At 39.1% G+C, this 19,540-nt stretch overlaps 1 protein-coding gene across 5 annotated transcripts in view; it reads right to left on the bottom strand.

Moving 5' to 3' along the window:
- The window catches only part of SLC38A9 (solute carrier family 38 member 9), a 50,324-nt gene that overhangs the window by 25,697 nt on the left and 5,087 nt on the right, over positions 1-19,540 (bottom strand). The window contains exons 2-10 of one of the 5 annotated variants that reach the window (XM_075739869.1): positions 16,764-16,915; positions 10,244-10,326; positions 8,656-8,788; positions 7,962-8,083; positions 7,750-7,813; positions 7,541-7,634; positions 6,404-6,574; positions 3,758-3,817; positions 1,347-1,544 (exon numbers count right to left, since the gene is read on the bottom strand). In XM_075739869.1, coding sequence (XP_075595984.1) covers positions 1,347-1,544; positions 3,758-3,817; positions 6,404-6,574; positions 7,541-7,634; positions 7,750-7,813; positions 7,962-8,083; positions 8,656-8,742 — 796 coding nt within the window. In that variant the 5' untranslated portion in view covers positions 8,743-8,788; positions 10,244-10,326; positions 16,764-16,915. Of the gene's footprint in view, positions 1-1,346; positions 1,545-3,757; positions 3,818-6,403; positions 6,575-7,540; positions 7,635-7,749; positions 7,814-7,961; positions 8,084-8,655; positions 8,789-10,243; positions 10,327-16,763; positions 16,916-19,540 lie in introns of those variants that run through there. The other 4 variants (XM_075739867.1, XM_075739871.1, XM_075739872.1 and 1 more) reach the window with 4 other exon arrangements.

Here is a 19,540-nt window from a genome sequence, read left to right as displayed (position 1 = left end):
CAACATCTACCATTTTTTTTGTCCTATTGACTTCAAGGTTTACAAAAATTAAGGCAACTTTGAACAGCTTCTGAATTACATAATAATCTACTGCAGTTACAAGAAATTTAATATTTTAATATTCAGGTTCTCAAAAAAATAGTTGCCACAATAATGTGCTTATTTTAAAAACAAATACAGTTCTGACTAAATCTCACTTGATAAAATATTTTCTTATCCCTAATGTTATATCTAGTCTATGTAAAAACCTTACTTTTCACACAGAAGCACTATCACTTAACCAAGTTCCTGTGTTGTATTTTCATTTAGTGGTTCCAGCAACAGCAGATCCAAGCTCTAATTAAGTGTCACACTGGAACAGAGGACAAACTAGCCCCTCAATTCTGTGTCCTCTACCTCCTTTATAATACATCTCCATCTTTTTCAATTGGTTCTGTGATCCCTACCTCCTTTTCACTTTCTCTTCATCATGGGCTTCAACGCTGTGCCCTCAGACCTCTCCTACTCCATAAGGACCAACCCCACGCATCATCCATGTGCTTTATCCACTTTACCAGTCCCACCTGCCTTGGTCTTCTATCTCAAGACATGGAAGCAAGGAGAAGTCACAATTTTTGTCCTTGTAGTACAGAATAGGCCAGGGTATTGGGAGCTGGGGCAAAGCACAGCAGCAGGTTACACTGATTGACTGATGTCGTCATTAACTAATCAACTGATTGGTAGCAAACAACTTCAGGTCAGAAGCAATCAATCTTTGGAAGTAACTCCCTGTGTTGAAATGTTTACCAGATGAGGAAGGGTAAGCTTGACTGTACCAAGGCAGTATACGTATATCAAGGGAGCAAAGGAAAAAAATTAACTCCCTATTAACTGTAAGACGTAAGCAAAGCAGGGCAGAAAGCCTGTGAGTGATTAACAAGGCACTGGTGAGGCTGCATCTCAAGTCCTGTGTTCAGTGTTGGGCCCCTCACTACAAGAAAGACATTGGGGTGCTGGAGCGTGTCCAGAGAAGGGCAACGAAGCTGGTGAAGGGTCTAGAGAACAAGTCTTATGAGGAGTAACTGAGGGAACTGGGGTTGTTTAGCCTGGAGAAAAGGAGGCTGAGGGGAGACCTTATTGCTCTCTACAACTATTTAAAAGGTATTTAAAAGACATGTAGATGTGATGCTTAGGGACATGGTTTAGTGGCGGACTTGGCAGTGCTAGGTTAATGGTTGGACTTGATGATCTTAAAGGGCTTTTCCAACCTAAATGATTCTATGATTTTACTCACTGGAGTAGCTTTCATTGTTTTCTACACATTTTAGCTACAGTGAATCAATGCTTTACTAGTATTTGTTACCTACCTAGGACATTGAAGTTTGCAAAGAAGGATGGAGACTTCAGGTTTAGCAGGGGTAGAAGAACAGCAATCAAGTAAAATGGTACTGTTTGTGATTTGTTCCACCACTCCTCGAAGAGTTCAAAACCTGTATTGTTGCCAGAAGAGAACATCACACTCCTGTTCTGTGGTGGGTGACTGCTAGCAGCACCTGGACAAATGACTGGAAGAAAGGAAAAGAAAAATATCCCCAGATGAAAAGGGGTTTAGTTGCACAGAACTTCACAGCCAAGATTCCATAATTTCTGGAGAGTGTTCTACTTATGGTTAATAGGACCACTCAAAAGCAATGTTGGACAATGCTGTTCCTAACTTCTATTTGTTTTTTTATCACAAGTTCAGCACTAAGATTCCACTGCTAGGCACCTTGCACTCTAAGCTGATGTGCGCTATGGTTCTTTCAGCTGAGCACAACAAAGATGCTACTTTGTCTGAAGCCTGAGCTGTGGCATAGGATGAGCCTTCCAGGTCACACACCTATAATGAGGTGTGTTCAGTGCCTACATGCATCTCCTGGAATCAAGTCATAGCAACACACCTCTGCATCTGGCTGCATATTTAGCATTGTAATATGTCCCTGCACACTTCAGTAAGATCATGTGAACCAAGATGCAAGTGCATCTGTGTACAGAAGAGCCTGTATTACAGTACGTTGCTCTGGGAACACACAAACTAAAGATGACAAGAAAGCTACTATAACAATTGGCAGGTCTAAAACTCATGCACCGAACCAAAGTACTCTGTCACCTTGGTGCCATGCCAGATGCAAGTACATCACTGGTAGACAACGCAACAGAAGCAATTTAAGATATGCACCCATAACGCTGCCAAAAGGGAACATCACACTCCTGGTATGTGATGGCTGATCAATGCCAGCACCTGAACAAGTGACTGGAACAAAACCAACCAAAGGGATCCCTTGACAAACATATGTTTATTTGATATTTGTTAATATCAGCATTTCTTTCTAACACATGCCTATAAAGTTATGTGTTGAAATATGAACCTGTCCTATTGTTCTCATTAGGTCTTATTTTAAATTTTGGCATCCCACAACACTTGATAGCCTCCCTCCCACACTGGCTGCATGCCAGTCCTGTTACAAAGGCAAAGGTGTAAAAAGTGTTCTGGCATATTTCTTGAGAGACCATTACGTTATGTTACTTCCAGTTTTCTTGTTTGCTTTCTCTCTGTTACTTAGAAGAGGATTGTTTCACAGACCTTGAAAAATGCTTTCTTCCTGATCTCCTTGGTAGCTCTGAATGCCCTGCCAAGAGTCATCTGAGCATCTGGCAGCCCTTCATTTTGTGAAGCAGCTGCTTTAAATCTTCCAGTTGCTGGAAGATACTGTGAAATATTGTTGTCTACAAGTTATACCCACTGCTGCGTAAGAATGGGACAAAACAGCAGAAGCAGGAGAAAGTAGAAGAGAAAGATCACTGCAGCAGCTATTGGTGCCTTGCTGGTAAGGACTGTAGGATAAACAGGATTCAACACTAGTTCAAATGCAAATCAACTGGGTTTCAGAATTATTTCTCAACTCCTTTGCCTGACTCCAAACAGCTGCTCTCCAGAAACACAGCTGCAGCTAGTGTGACACACAGCTGTCCAGCTGGTACTGAAAAGTTTCCCCATTCCCATAAGCACTCATGATAGAGAAAATGTTCTGCCTCATAACAAAGAACTACGTGTTCAGTTACTATATATACAGGCAAGAAGATCAGAGGCTGACAATGCCTAGCTCCTGCCTTCATTCTACATTATTCTGTCTATTTAAGAACTCCCAACAGACCTATCTTCACACTTGACTCCAGTTTCTTCCCTTAGTTATGCAAATGTCAGACTCTCCACGAAGTGTACGCGGATGTTCCTGTAGCCTGATACTTGGGGTTTTTTTGTGGTCAGAATTGTTAAAGCTGTTCTTACAGCACTTCTTAAAATAAAAATGTTGCTCTAGAGGTGGGGAGGAGCACCGATGCCCCAGTCAAAGACTTTAAACAGTAAACAGATCTGATGTGCCTCAATTTTAGGGTGCGAAAGTTAAAATTCCTTAAGGCAATTCCTCATTGTGCAACTACTGTTAAGAGGTCTAACATTCATAGTTTTAAGGAGGATCTATCTGGGTATACACAAACTTGCAATTTGCCTTTTTAATCCATATACTCACTCTCACTTTTCTTTCTTTCTTTTCAACTATTAAGCTTTCCAAGTGTATGGTTATTTGTAGAAGTACAAATCTCACATAGAAAATTACAGGTTTTTTTAAAAACAGGTAGTTAGAACTTACAATATACACCTTTATAACTGCAATGTGGTTACTTTGCCTTTGAACACCCCCCCCCCCCAGGAAACAGAATACTAGTAAGTGCTTCTTACCTTTGTTACTTCCATTTGTTCCAGGAACAATATCTGTTACATTAATGTCATGAACAAAGTCTGAAAAGAAGAAAATCCTACTATCAATGTCCCAAACCTGCTATTGGGCTTTTATCTGTTGACTTGATAAAAATTAAGTAAGGAAATATTTTTGAAAATTACATCAAAGGCGCAATACAGCAGCTTGCACTCTCCCAACCCCAAGCAGGTACTTTAAAACTTTCTTTTAGAAGTGCTTAAAGTAGCCCCCCACTGCACTAATTTCTTCTCAGCAGCCCTGTCCATTTATGAAGTTCCCAAGCCTCTCCTCCCAACTGATCATTCCTGTTTCCCGAGCACACCTCCGCTTGTGCCAGCTCCTCTGTCTGCAGTGTTATACAGTAGGTTAGTGAGGAGCTGCATCTTAAAACCAGTCTCTTTTGGGACAGAAAAAAAGTGCACACAACCATTCCCTTAGACCAGATGGTATTATACGGAAAAAGCTTCCCCTAGTCATTTTTCAGAAGAGGCTCTGTGGGATGCTTTTTCCATGTTGTATTTTAAAGAAGGGAATGTCTGGAAAAAGGTTTAAGTCTCACTGTCTACAGTCATCTCTAGTAGCATTTTGTTTCCAGTACGCTCATGTGCTACTTTACTGCTCTACCATACCAGATATTTTTGAGTTTCTGCAGCTTCACCAGTATGAGCGTCTTGGATAGCAGTTTCCTTATATTTATGTATATACGCACACAGAAAGTGCCCATCAGATTGGAAATTTAATTAGCATGTCTCTGGTAAAAATTTGCTTCTGATGCATGTGGGACTATTATGCACACATAAAACCAACTGGGGCAGTAGGCCTCAAATCTTTTAAATGCAATTAACAGCAGCTTGTTTTTCACAAAGACAGCAAAAAGTCTTGTGGGAAGAAAACTATTTTTTGTTTCTTCATTTTGATTTATGACACCCTGAATCACAATTGAGTTTCTCATACTTACCGATATCAGTTCAGTGGACAAAAGAAGATTTAATTAAAATCATTCATCACCTCCTCACTTCACCACTGCTTTGTGCTGCTACTTAAAAAAGTACCTAGTGTAAAGCCATCAAAAGAATTGATAGCTCTTACAGAATTAGAGTATTTTAAAATTAGTTATAGACAGATAGCCAAGTTATGTTTCCTCTGTTTTTAAAAAGTGGTTTAGGACTAGCAATTGCATTTGTGGATTTATTTCTCTTTCATAAAACAAAAACAGAACAAAAGCATGGGACACTGTTTTAAACAAACAAACAAAAAAGACACCACACGATATCATACTTAGTTGTACGCAAAGAATGCAAGAACTGTACGCCAGTTTCTAGACCATCTTCCCTTAGGAAATCAGTTTGTTCCCACCTAAATTGTACATGCAGTTTTTTAAAAAAGCCACCTCAATGTACTAGAATTAAATACAGTAGCCTGCTTAGAATAACTTAGAAATGCATGGCTGGAAGATGCCCTTGTGTCAAACCTACATCCTATTACCCATTTTATAGCCTAGTAATTAAGTAGCCACAATGAAAGTTAGGACAAGAATCCAATGATTAAAGTTATCACAGGGCAAATCACGAAACCAAACAAATATAGGTTAGTGATAAAATAACGTGCCAATCTCAGAGAAAAGCAGGACTTTTTTTTCCTAGAAAGGGAACTGTTTTGATCATTCTAAAGTTTGCTTACTAGAATTGGAGTTATTTGGTTTAGAATAATTTAGGATTAAAAGGCTAACCGTATTAAAAAAAAACCACCCCAAAGTCTAAAATGAAATGGCCTTAACAACGTATGAATTAGATCAGCTGTAAAATACATCAGTCTTTAGCAATAAAGTATGTCTGTTTTTCAGGAATGGTGGAAACTCTAATTAAACATTGTTTAAGAGGTATAAGTGTCTGTGCTGTTATTTGCCTCAGAGATTTGTAAATTACCTTCAAAACAGAAACTCCTAAATCAGCGCTATGAGTCAGATATTCAAAGCTCTCAATTCCATCATTTATTCCCACAACTCTACATACCTAATTGATTGTATCCACAAAAGCCTACGTGTTTGTGCACGTACAAGGGTGTAAATAACCCTATGGTTTCTTTTGTAGCAATGTAGTCTAAGAATCATTCTTTCACTATGCTACAGTTCATCATTCCTTCAGGGACACTTGCAAAAACTTTCTATATGGCAGAACTCTAAGTATGTTTGCTGAAATCTAGAATGAAATTAGGTGGGTTTTTTTCATTACCTTGGATCATTTCAACAGCCTAGCCTGTTATACGGCTATTCAAATAGTTACACCCACGCAAACAAGGGGGGGAGTGAAAATACAAAGTGGAAACAAGCAGCCAGGTTTGGGTTGTTTAGATTACACCTAGAAGCCTCATTATTGACATGCAAATCAGATAATTGGTACTTTGTCTTTCATTAAAACCACACTTTGAAAGACTGAGAAACTGGCTTTGAAAATATACATGAATATGCCCATAACTCCATGCATAGTTAATTACTCTCACTTGACTTTTCACACAAAGTAACAGAAAAATCAAGATTAAGTAAAATGGGCAATCTTTTTTCAGTATAAAGCAAAGTTTTGATCTTTCTACAAGACAGCTGTAAAAGTTAACCAAAAATGTATACTTACTGTATATAAACTTTCCAGTGTTGAACAGAAAGTTGGACATAAGCACCCAATAAACAACCATGGCTCCAACAAGCGATACCATAGAAAATAAGAGGCTTGACCACTGACCAAAGGATCCAAAGTAATACTTGCAAACATCCGGGAATTCCCAGTTTGAGGTATCTATTAAAGCTGAAGAAGATACAAAACCCAGAAACATATCTAAACAAAATGTTTTATTAGAATCAGTAGAACTCTTCCTGACAGGATGTGTTCTTGTTTCAGAATATTCTGACACAAGTTCACAGTGCTTCCAAGGGCTAAGAAGATTGCTGTTAACTCGAAAGTATAACACTCATTAAGTGACTGAAGGAGCCTGAAGAAGTAGATTTTATTGTGGCCATACTACTACTTTGAGTACTTCCAGAAGCACTAGAATAAGACACGGTGGCAAAAATGGAGCCATGCATTTGCAGCTAAAGCCTTTTGTAGGACTTACAGCAAAGTAGGCCAGACCATGAACTAGTCCTCAACAATGGTCTGAAATGAGTTGTCACAAACTGGAGGTCTTCACTGCTTTTATTTGAGGAAGTGAGGGGTTAGTCTGTGCATAAAAGCACCAACTACAAGAGCTGCAAGATCAGTTTTGAACATTAAAATACTAAGTAGAACCACTGTCAGTGAGGCAATTGTGCAGAAATTGCTTTTAACACAGAATATATGCAAATATTAGAGAAGTACTGACATACAACACAAATGGATGCAGCTACAGCCCACATTGTTCCACTGCAGAACATGATCTGAAATACATGTAGAGAACTGGACAGTGCTTATGGAGAAGAAGGGAAGCCTCTAACTCTGTAAGTTCCCAAATGCTTAGTAAGCAAATATCTGAAACCTTGCTTGGTAAGAATCTGGGTTTGGCTATAATACTTAGGTCCCACAGAACTGAAGGATAATCTAATAAGGGAAGACTGACATTTAGCTTACAGAGCTTAGATCCAGACTACAAAAGTAGAAAGACATTCAAAGAAACAGCTTTTATTTGCAGGTCAGGTCTAACATATACCAAAGATACAGACAAACTAAGAATCTATTAGATCTCTGTATTTCATGCTTAACAAAAATATTTGCCTTATTAAGCTTTGTATTTCTTACGTATCATTTTCCGTGATTTCACAACTCTGTAGCAGCAGTAAAGAGTCAAAATGCCCATCAGTAAGATGAGAATGATTCCAGAAGTAAAGCCTGCCTATTAAAAGTGAGAAATACAGTTTAGTTTCTTTATCAATAACACTACAGAAAAATGAAGAGCAAGCCATGTTTCTGAAAACATTTCCATACGCATACATTTTTCATCATTTTACCTGTTTTATCCCCCAGGGGATACTTAATATAGATGTACCCATCATTGTATTCCATATCATAAATCTAGGAAGAAAGGAAAAAAGCCAGTGAATAATTTAAGAAGCAGTCTTCCTTCATACTATCCTCTTAGCTACAGTAGTTATGCATAAAATATAGAACACTCAGTGATAATGCATTTTCTGGCTAATATGTGGGAAGGTGCTTAACATACATTGTCACTATACTGGAGTTTTTACCATAGCCATCTGTGCAACTGTCAACTTTAAAAGCAGTTCCTAATGGACTGTACACGTAGATTTCATCGGGAGCTGGAAGTACATGATCAGGAGCAATCTAATAAATGGATGAAAAACAAGACTTATTAGTAACACTAAAGTAACTATTGTCCCAAATACAGCAAGCCAACTTTTCTAAATCACAAAATCTTTCTATGAAAAAGCATTTAGAAAAAAAAAAAAAGTTAGACTACATCAATTTTCTCCCCATGAGAAAAAACAGTTGATGGGATTTTTAGCTAGATCGCAGAAAAATAGACTTTTCTTCTGCAAAATGCCTGTAACACACTATGCACAGATCATGCTAGTTCAATCATTGCAGCTGATCACTGCTTAAATCCTCTTATAGATGGGAGAAATGAGTACACACATCTGGACAGCCTGGACCACTGTTAGAAAATGCAAGCTGTTTGATTTCTTTGGATGGTGAAGGCATTGCACAAGAAGTCAATCACAGCTTCTGATAACATGTGACCTTGTTAAGGCACTCAGCTACTAGCTATTTATTTACTTCAAAGCAAGCTGCAGACCGATTCTCCCCCTACCTTTATTTGTGCTTCTTTTACAAACCTAGGCTGTGGAAGACCCAACAGAGCCCACTCTGTTAATTTGGCCCTGTCTTTGCCTTACCAATGCCCTGTCTGCAGGAGATGTGAGCCTGCTATAATAATGAATCCGCTTATTCATTGCTGAAGCTTCGTCAGTGACTCTTTGCATGTCATCGTTCACACTGACTATATTTGTAGGCTCCACATGAAACGGTCTAAAGGAGGGGAAAAAAAAAGAAAAAGAAAACCCTTAAAACTCTAGAACACAAGAACTAACATAAAACTCAGAGAACAGTTCGGCATCACTCAGGATGAGTCTGTCATTCACTGACACAAAGCACATGCAAAAATATCACTGCCATGAGGGAAGCTGCCATCCATGAAAGAACCATGTGTTCATATCATCCATGTTAAAATGGCCTTTTGCCCAAATTCTGCAGGGCAACCTAACATCAAAATTCAGACCTAATATCCAGTCTATTAGTTCTCAACAATGAGTCACGCCAGAACTACATGTTAATAAGCCTGGCCAAGCTTATTAGTGCTTATAATCGGTGTTGCTAGAACTAGTGATGAGGAACAGAGGTAGAAACAGAAAGCATGAGAATGCAGAAGCAGAAAGACGACAGAGAAAAGAAGAATGAGCAGTGGTAATGAAGACCACCTATGAAAAGGCTAGGAATTACTAATCTAGCCAAAAACACCGTATGAAACTGTGTTTAATGGGGAATGAACCAAGCCCAAGTAAGTCCATGTGCTCACACTATTTTTAAGCCAATGCAACCGGGAATGGAATTTGTCACAGAACATGGAACAACAGATGTCCATTTGCAGTTCTGAATTACTTCACAACTTCCCTTCAGATTTCATTAAGGTAATTGCAGAGAAGAGGACTGTCAGCAACAGACAGAGATGTACAGAATACAGGTGTTCTCTTTTCCCTCTTCCTCATGTGAGTTAGACTGCAGGCATGATGACAGTCACTAAAGGAGAAAGCAACCACACCACACACACCTTGGTTTCTCTGCACACATGCAGGTACAGAGCAATGAGAGCAAAAGCTGCTCCTAAAGTTACAACACAACATAAATCTAGCTTCATGCAAGGGGTGCTACCAGAGACATGCAAACTAATCAAGATATGGCAGAGATTTTTTTATCATGAAGTATAATTTACTTCCATATAGGCATACTATACTATTGCCTAAATGTGACATTCACTTCTAGCACTGACAGGGTAATTTCTCAAGCAAGACAGGGGATACTGGTGACCTGTAAGCCTTGATGCAAGATTTTGGCTTTTCTTCCGTTTCACCGGTGCTTTTAATTCCTAAAGCAATCTCAACAGCTTTCTGATCATCATCTTCCAGGTTGATGTTTAAATTACTCAGACACATGAACCACCCCAAACCCAGAACCCACAAAAGTACGTATCACAACAAGTCTGAGGCTACCAAGAGCAGAAACTAGGTCAGCTATAAATCCATGACATTTTTCCTGTAATATGAGCAAAGCCCATTTGAATTGACTGTTTTTCAACACCCAGTTCTGGTTCAGACTACAAAGGAAATTGGTCAACCTCTCCTGCCCCAGCTCTCAACACAGTGACAAAGATCCCATTCTCTTTCCCAGTGAATCATTAAGCATTTGCACCATGGCACTACCTTTTACCTGGAAGGAAGAAAAGGAATACAGCTCTGAAGCTGGTTCTTGTATCTTTGGAAGAGATGAAGGTAGGTCCTTATTCCTGTGTGCTTAAGGGGACACAGCAGGTAAGAGTATTTATGGGACTAATAAAAGCTGACTGACGAAAGTGGAAAACAAAGAAAAATAACTTCCTTCTCCACTAATTAATTCTTTCCTTCATCTTAGATTTCATTAATTCTTACATCTTCCTTCATCACGGAAAAAATGGCTTAGATTTGCTAAGCCACTTCCCACTTACTGAAATGAAAGTGAACATGCTTTCAATTTTTAAAACATTCTCAATTGACTCTTTTTTTTCCATGTCTATGACATGAAGGGGGAAATCCCCGTTTTGTGTGTGAACTTCTGTGGTGTTCTTATAAACAATTAAGAGAGATACTGCAATTAAACAGGAATAAATTTTAAGCAATAGCTCTATTACTCAAGTCAGAGGCACACAGGGCTAACTAATTCCGTAGGTACTTAACGTACAAAAATACTCATGGACTGTCAGCTCTAAAGGACTTCACTTGTTTTAGCTTAAAATTTATTAGGCTGATCCAATCATTGGACACTGCTTAAAAATATTTCATTAGAAGACCTGTAAAATAAAGACTGTAGTTATGAAAACAGGAAATTTAATATGTTTAAATGCCTCCCCACTCCCAGTCAGCTCTCTGCTGTTTTCTTTTTGGATCACTTTATATTCACAACATTAAAAGTATGTGTTTTGCTAATTGTATGGCAGCTGCATAGTGTGAAGAGCTTCATGAGGACTACCTCTTTCCCCATCTCCAGTTAATAACACTAGTACATCCCCACAATCTTCCATTGCTACTGTGGAAAAATTACACTGAGACAAAGTCTACATTTTGTTTCAAAGCAAGCAGATCTGTGGCAAAGATTTCCTTCAAAATGGTGTTCAACAACTGCTGACACAGATGTCAAAGAAAATTCTTTCAGACTGGAAGACAGTGGGAGGTAAATTTTTAAAGCAATTCAAGTTAAAGTCATGGATTATTTTAAAATTAAAACAGAAAACATGACTATAACATCCTATTTTATGGGGAAAGCAGTGTTATTAGTTAACAACCAAACAAATATCAAGAAAAAATTTCACATGTAGCAAAAACATATCTGTCTAAAGGTAAGAAATTCTTTAGAGAAAGATAGTTAATTTTCTTCAGTATTAGGAACAGAGTCTGGATTGAAGAAGGAATTTATGGTTCAACGCAAAACAGAATGGTACGATCCAGAATCTAATCTATGGGTGAGGGAAAAAAAAATTAAACAACCCCAAAGAAATTCTATTTATCTGTTGCTGCTGCTTCCTGCCTGGAGGAGTGCACATGTCTAATGCTGCCAGTACTTGGGCTACTTCCCCTCTTGATCTCTTCTGGTGTGCATCTGATGAGAATGAAAATGATCTGAAGAAGCAATTAATTTTCTTTTTTCTCTGTGTACCACTGCACCTCTAGTCTTACTGAGCAAGTTTTATGGTTGTTAGAGACCTCCTTGAAAACATCAATCTGACTTGGAAGCTATGCAGGCAGGCTGGGATGCAACCTTCCTCCCTGATCTCCACTAGGAGAAGGCAGCACTCTGTCTAGGATCAAGGCCATCTCCCAGCCCCCAGCTACTCCTAGATCAAAGACTGGTTGTGGGGCACACTCAGACAGAAGTCTGAGAAGCTCTCAAGAGAGTCAAAGAAGTTCTCAAAGACTGAGATTTTCAAAGCCCGAAGTAGGCAGGATATAATCTGGGATGTATTTTGGAAAACCCTCTTTAGGGACCTTAAGTCTAGCAGACAAGCACTCTGTACATGCAAGCATCAGCAGCTGCAACAGATTCCTAGAAAACTTTCTGATTTATACAGGCAATCACATCATATCTCTCACGTGGCAAAATGGAGGTGGGACAATGTGATCTGGGGGAAGCAGAGAGGTTACATGACTGGAGGGTGGACTATTAATGCAAACCAGTGCAGAAAATTTCCACGTATTGAGATAGACTACAGTGTTCAATGAATTTACTACATCCATACTAAAAAACACATTTACAATTTATATTTCAACAGCTAGCCTGAAAAACAATGCTCTTTTTACCAGGGTAAACACACCAGTAAAACACAGCTGTTTTCCACAGCACGAGTATAGACAAGATGCAGGATTTCATGCAGGAGGTCCACACCTCCCATACACTACACCCTGCACATGTACTTCAGAAACCAGTCCCAGAAAAACTGCAGCCACACCCATCTGCTAGTTATATCTCACACAAAGGGAGAGTTAATAATTCTAGTGCTGGTCCAGGAAAAGAGAGAAGAGAGCTTCTGTTGAAACTTCCTCACATTATGAACTTTGGTAGCAATTTTTGCAAGCAAAGAAAACGAAGAGAGATGCTCACAATTAAAGTTGTTTCCACATATTGTGCTAGGCAAAGTTCAAGTGTTGGATTTGGAGGGTTAGGGGGGGACAGTACAATAGGAAAATTTGTTCGGTAAACTACATACTGGCAACTGGGTGCTACACCTTTTTCCTGGATATTTTCAGCAATGCATTGCATCTTGCAGAGCAATGAAGCAGCATGACAAATACCTATCACAAGAAGTTTTAAACTAAATAATAGTGTTTTCCAAGTACCTTTGCTGACGTGTTTTTAAACAGCAAACAACTGGTTCTGGACATCTGATCAAAAGTAGTGTTCCGAGTATTGAGCTGTTACTATATAATACAATTTTTTGTGTCAGTGTGTCTTTTGGCTCTACATGATGGTATTAATGACTTCACATTAGACGAACTTTTCATATTTAAATAAATACAAAAAAACCCCCTTCTTTACAGGATGCTTAACAATTTCTTTCCTCACCTCCAAAAAGACTATGAGGTCTCCTGCTTATTGCATACCCCAAAATCAATCAGTTAATCTTCAGGGATGTGATAGCATTATTACACAGAAATAAAGCTACTTAATTCCTATGGCTTTATTGTTTTACTGAGTCATCAAATTATTATAGCAGTGCTGTATATAGCACAGGAGAAACTAAAGAGTAAAATTGATTCACTGTCATGGAAATTAATGTAAGGAGAAAAGAAATTATAAGAAGACTATACTCATAGGTTGCTGTTTCTTAATCAGGAACGGCCTATCTGGATAGCAACATTACAGACGTCAGTGTGCTTCTCTTAAGGAGACCCGTCCCAAAGATTTCCACGACTGACTGTATTTTTACTTTCTAAGCTGTCTGAATTTACATAAGCATTGTAAAAGAGTACGCTTACAGTTCATCCTATAAGATCTTTATTCTCTCGGCAATAGATTTCACTTACATTTTTTCCAAATTCATATTAACATTGTCATTGTAATGATTACAGCATGACCACACAAGTATCTTAAAATGCTGGATGCAGAACCAAAATAACCTTTCAGAGCAGAATAGTAAACTACCTCTGTTGCTCACACGATACACATTTTGACAATTAAAGAATCACGAGCTCTAGCACACCACATTTCCAGCACTGCTTCCTCTTCTGTGTCAAAGGGAAAAACTATTCCACTCTTCTCTTACAAAGTACGAAGGTCCTTAATTAAGTAGATTCTATTTCTTCCCAATTAGGAAGTAGTAATATTAGGAATTAGTAAAAATGTTAGCAACACAGAAAAATGAAAAACAAGCAATGGAGTAAAAGGACCACATGAATGCGGAGAGGTAAAAGCATAATGAATGCAGAAACGGTAGATCTGCACAGGTTAGTCCCGACCATTTTCTACCTTTTTGTAAGTTAAAAGAACTTTGAAAATAAAAGGGAGCAAACCACTTTTGCATGAAAAAGGCTTCTCTGACAGCCATCAACAGACACTGTTTAATTTACAACTGTTTAATTTCACCTACTGATGTCTCCTACATTGTGTGAGAACACTACGGGACCTCAAAAAGAATAAAAAGAGGAAGAAGGCTTGATCTCCTTTTAGCAGGGGGCATCGTCAAAGCTTTTTCATGTGCAAAACAACCAACACAAAACATCATTTGTTCCTTTGAAGGTTCAAGTATTCCTGAAGACAACTGCAGTATCTGTTGACAATAAATAGATTTAAAGAGCAGTCAGAAGAAAAAAAGGAAACTCCCTCTCTTGCATACAGTAATCATCAATAAGGCATTGCAGCAATGACATTCTAGTTTTTAAAGGCGCCTACAAAATAGGCAAAACACACCTAATACGGTGTAATTCAGCTCACTGTGAAGAACAATAACATCCTCTTTAAAAGGATTAGAAGTGGCTTAATATTTCCCCCAAATTAGCAAAAGAATACTAGCAAATACAATTTACAACTCTAAAACCCACTTAGCTTATTGTCCTTACGTAAACACTGAAAAGCATGCCTTTCAAAAAGTCCCAAATCCTCCAAGCTGTTAAGAAAACCAAATAACTATCTAAATGCCATCAAATCTCAAACAACCCAAACAAAAGAACAGAACAGCACTAAGACGGCCAAACAGTGATTATAAGCAAATCACAAAACACTTCAAGAGCTATCTCAATCAAAGCAAAATTACCACCCACCTACATCTGATCAGGTTTCTGAATAGCGACTTAAAAAAAGGAGCAAACTAAGCCAAGTAAATCACATACTATTGCACTTGCACTGTTTGATACTTTTATGCAAGATAAACCTCTTCCCTGAAGCTGCTACTCCCTAAAGCTCTTAGGAAGAAGCCCTTCAACCACCCACTGCCTCATTCCTTCTTCTAAAGACTGTGGCTGCCTCTTCTAATATGCAGAGATGGAGTTCCACCTTGTTTGGCCTCACTATGATTTCCAGGTCTTTCTGATATCCCAGGGCTCATTCCCTTCATCTCTGTTTCTTTGCATGCTTGGAAGGCAAAAGCCTAGGGTGTATAAAATTGGAGAACGAACTCAAGGGAGGAGCAATAAGGACAAAGTGGACAAATTTGCAAGCTGGAGGTTGTGGAGGTGGGAATACAATCCAAGTACACACTTCTGCTTTTGGGGAGGGACCCAAATGCCACGTGCTATGACCTTTTATGAAGCTGAGTCAGCTTCACAAGAAAAAAAGCACACAATGAGGAAACAATACCTAACCTCACTTTTGAAAAGTGGATCTTGGTATTTCAATATATCACAAAGGTGTAAATTTCTCTCATTGCTACTGCATCACCACACCACCTGAAACTCCTTACTCCTCAAACACAACACATACCGCCTCAAAACAAGGAGCTTCCAAAAGCCATATAAATTAGCAGTTGTCTTATGCCAGGAGGGCCTCAGACACTCCTCAGAAAGAAGATAAAGCAAGAATTCATGTTGCATATTTCCTTTTCCCACCTGAAAGTACCCTGCAGTTTCCTAATCTTTATACGCACAATTCTGTATGCTTCTACATCTGTGCTCCGTTTGTTCCCCTGGGCTGACTCAGACCCTTATCCTCCTTCCTTTGGTCGCAGAGAAAAAAAGAGATTGTTTAGCTCCGGGCTAACGTGTAAGCAGGCTCTCATGGCTTTCCAAAACTGCAGCCTGGGACAGCAGCAAAACAGAGTCACCAAGAACAAATTTTTGGCTGAAGTGGACCCCAACAAGAGGATTTTGTATACAACAGTGCCATCTTCAGTTACTTCAGGAAAACTGCTCTACTGAAATACGAAGCTGGATGCAGGGGCGGGGGGGGAAGCGCCATAAACAGGGTCCAAGAGGTAGCACGGGGCTAATGGTTCATCTAAAAAAGCAGAGCAGGTGCCTCCAGCTAGCATAAGAAGGTTAATTCCCACTCCGATCTCAGTTTTGGTTCCAGGACCAGCTCATGTAAGTCTTTAATAGCAGAGGAAGTCTCCCACTTGTACCTCCTTTGGGGAACAGAGCTGTTAAGCTCTAACTAAACATGCAAAATAACCACATAGCTAGATATGTATTATTTTTGCAGGCATGGCAAAAAGGCTGGGCTCTCGAATTTTTCATATATGCTCAATCTAAAAAAATACTACAGTTTGTTTCTTAAAGGCAGTAAAGTTTGCTCAATTCCTTCAGTACTAGCAAATAATGTATTTTTCCAGCATAGACCTGCAGAATGCATACAGAGCCATTTACACATACTGACAGCCATTTATCTACACCATCTGGCAAGCTTTCTTGCATAGCCTCAACATTTCAGTTTCTTGTGCTAAATAAAAAACATCATGCTTCAGTATACACACATGATATTCAGTGTTTGAAGAGCACTTTAAAAGCCACATGTCTAGTTCTTACTGCAGCACTCTCTGTGAAGTGATGACAATAGAAAAGTCTTATCCTTATAAACAAAACACAGTATGAACAGCTGTTCACCTGGTGCTTGGAAATAATACCATATAGAGACAAAGCAGGAACTGTTTGTACACAGATCCTGGTTTCCAAATGTTAATCTTGTGTCTTTGTAGGATTCTGTTGCTAAAAGCAATGATTAAACAACACATTGTTATATAATCATTCTGTAGGTTCAGCCTTCCTCATACCTTTTGCACTTAAAATCCTCTGGATTAAACTGTATATTCATGATTCCATAATTGCTTTCATCGCCTCCAACAGGAACCAAGAGAGGTTGGGTATCTTCTTCCATATTTGGTGAATGTGCCTCCTTCTTCTAGATTCTGTCAGTTATTCTGACCTAAGAAAAAAAGAAAATGAGACAACTGCAGTTACGTAAAACTGCATCCCTGCTGTGAATTTAACACTAGCAGAGTCCCATAGCTTCAGAAGCTGCTGGGGAGAAAACCACCAGAAAATCCCTTCAACTCGCCACTTGAGAATTCTCATTCCACAATGCAAACATCATGTGCCAAGCACAGCAGGGACAGTAATTTTTTACAACACCCATTTAAGTGGTCAATGTACAATTGTGCTCTCAATCTCTTTTAACACCACAACAGGAAAAGTAAAATAAAGGAATATGACAGATACTGTTTCTTATATTGGGACTGAAATAGGTTTGTAAAAGTGAGGCTCTGAATGTGAATTTCCTTTGAGCTACCACAGCTAAGAATCAAGTCCACCATATGCAAATTAACATTAAGTATATTTGCATGTAGGTCTTACTTTCGTGCTTTCAAAGCATAGGACTCCTTTTCTTACTGCTCCACTGTAAGACCAGTGTGATTTTTAAAGGAGCTGTATTTGCAATTTGTAACAGTACAGCTGAGAACAATTTATCAGTTATTAGAGACTATTGTTTCACTAAATTACTTCAAACTTTGCAGCAGACACATACGCAGTTTTCCAGTGTATTTCCCAGAATAAAGATCAGATTATTGCAGACCACCATGTCCAAGCTCTTTGAATCAATGGTAATGAAGAGTTTAATAATGCATTAATAATAGCATATTATATTCCTTCAGAGCACTCCTGGCCAAACAATGGGGAGCAGATAGCTTTTACGCTAATGGGATTCTACTTGGACTGAATTACAGTCCTCACATGGGACTCGCTGCAGTCTCATGTGCAGCTGAACAAATGTAATGGCTTTAAGAGCTCTCATCCCCACCACATCCTGAAGAATTCCTCAGCCAGAACTCCTCCTTCAAACAAAAATTGCAGAAGTATCTGCTCTTTCAGGGAAACTGTTTCCTGATGCTTTATAATGTTAGACAGGAAAGATGAAAACCAGAGGCGGCACAAGATAAGGAAGGATGGCACTGGATGTTTGAAACCTGGAGTGGTGATGGAAGAAGTTAAAAAGAATGAGATGTGTATCATCCTTCTGCATCCTTATGGAAATACACTGTAAAGGCCCAACCCCAGAAATTACATCAACTGTAGGTAAGCCTGACACGGCTCTATGCCTTCCTAGCTGCATGTGCCAATCCTCTTGTATTAGCTCATCCTGCTAATGCCTATGGCAAAAAAACAAAGAATCTAAAGGAGAGGATGAAAAAGGAAGGAAAGTTAGCATTTTTCAACCATGTTTACTCTCTGGGGTTCAAACAATTGCTAAAAGCAGACTGGGAAAACACTCAAGGAGCACATGGGCGAGGACAACTGCATTACTAAGACTGGCTCAATATGCTGAGGAGGTGTATTTTAGAGGACAGGCACCCACTCTCCCTCTCGCTCCCTGCTCCCAGTGTGCTGAGCACAGGTAATGGCTCTCTGCTCTCAAGGGGAGGTGACCACTGGAGACTCCAGCTGATGGAAATGCTACTGGAAGCACTAGTCCTGCCCTTGACAGCTCAAGGGCATTTGTGTGATCCCGCTCTTCCTTTCTTCTGCCACTCTAGCCCTTCAATAAACCATCAGTTCAGATTCTTTACCCTAAAGTCCTTCCCTTCCACATCATTGCTGCTGGTTCTTTGGCCTCAACAGAATGTCTTACATTCTCTCATCCTCCTCAGCTCCTCTGGTGACGCTCAGCTTTTGAATTCCTGCTCCTCATTTCCTCTCTATTTTCTGTCTCTTGTACACACTGTCAAAACTGCTTTCCAAACTTACTAAGCACTGTTTACAAAGAGATTTCTAAGTTCACAGCAATATTTTTATTTTCTTTCATGTGGCACTCTGTTCCTTTCCAAATTCCATTTATAGCTCTCCTCTTGTTCGTTTCTTTCCTATTGATTTCTCTCATTTTTCTATAGCTCTAGGTCACCTCCTTCCTCCCTACTGATTCCACATTACGCTCCCTTCCTTTTATGCCCTGCACCCTCCCACTGTTAAATTCACCCCAGTGCACATCAACTTGTGAAACAAAATCACAGGCCCAGAGATTTCAGACACAGCGACAGATACCCGCCTCCTACCCTGCCATTCCCATTACAAAATGGTTTTTGCATCCTTCTGACCATACCCGAAGACAGCAACCTTCATGGCCTTTTTTTTTTTTAATTGTCACCTCTAGAGTCCACAGCCTTTTTCTAATACGTCACCAGTGATCTCAGGTAGAAGACTGGTACTGTGGTATTACCTTCTTTTATTCCATTCTTTCATCTTTTTCAACTTAACATCCTGCATGCTTTTTCTGGACAGATACACCTAGGTCTCAAAACCAGATCCCTCATTTGTTCTGCATTTTGCAACACTCTCAGAGTTTAAATCACACTTTGGATTTAGCCATAAAAATGCAGATGAAAATTTAAATTCTTAATGGCTGAAATGAAATTCAAAATAAATTAAACCCCAAAATACTCATCAGTTTTTTTAGCCAGAATTTTCCAGAAGACTGCAGTAGTGAGATCCCTTCCTTCCTCAAGCCCTGTTTTATGGTGCAGATGAAGCAGACATTAAATGCTTATTTAAGATACTG

The sequence above is a fragment of the Balearica regulorum genome, chromosome Z (assembly GCF_011004875.1).
Source record: "Balearica regulorum gibbericeps isolate bBalReg1 chromosome Z, bBalReg1.pri, whole genome shotgun sequence".
Taxonomy (NCBI): domain Eukaryota; kingdom Metazoa; phylum Chordata; class Aves; order Gruiformes; family Gruidae; genus Balearica; species Balearica regulorum.
The sequence above is the reverse complement of the archived record's forward strand: the minus strand, read 5'-3'. Positions and strand labels throughout refer to the sequence as shown.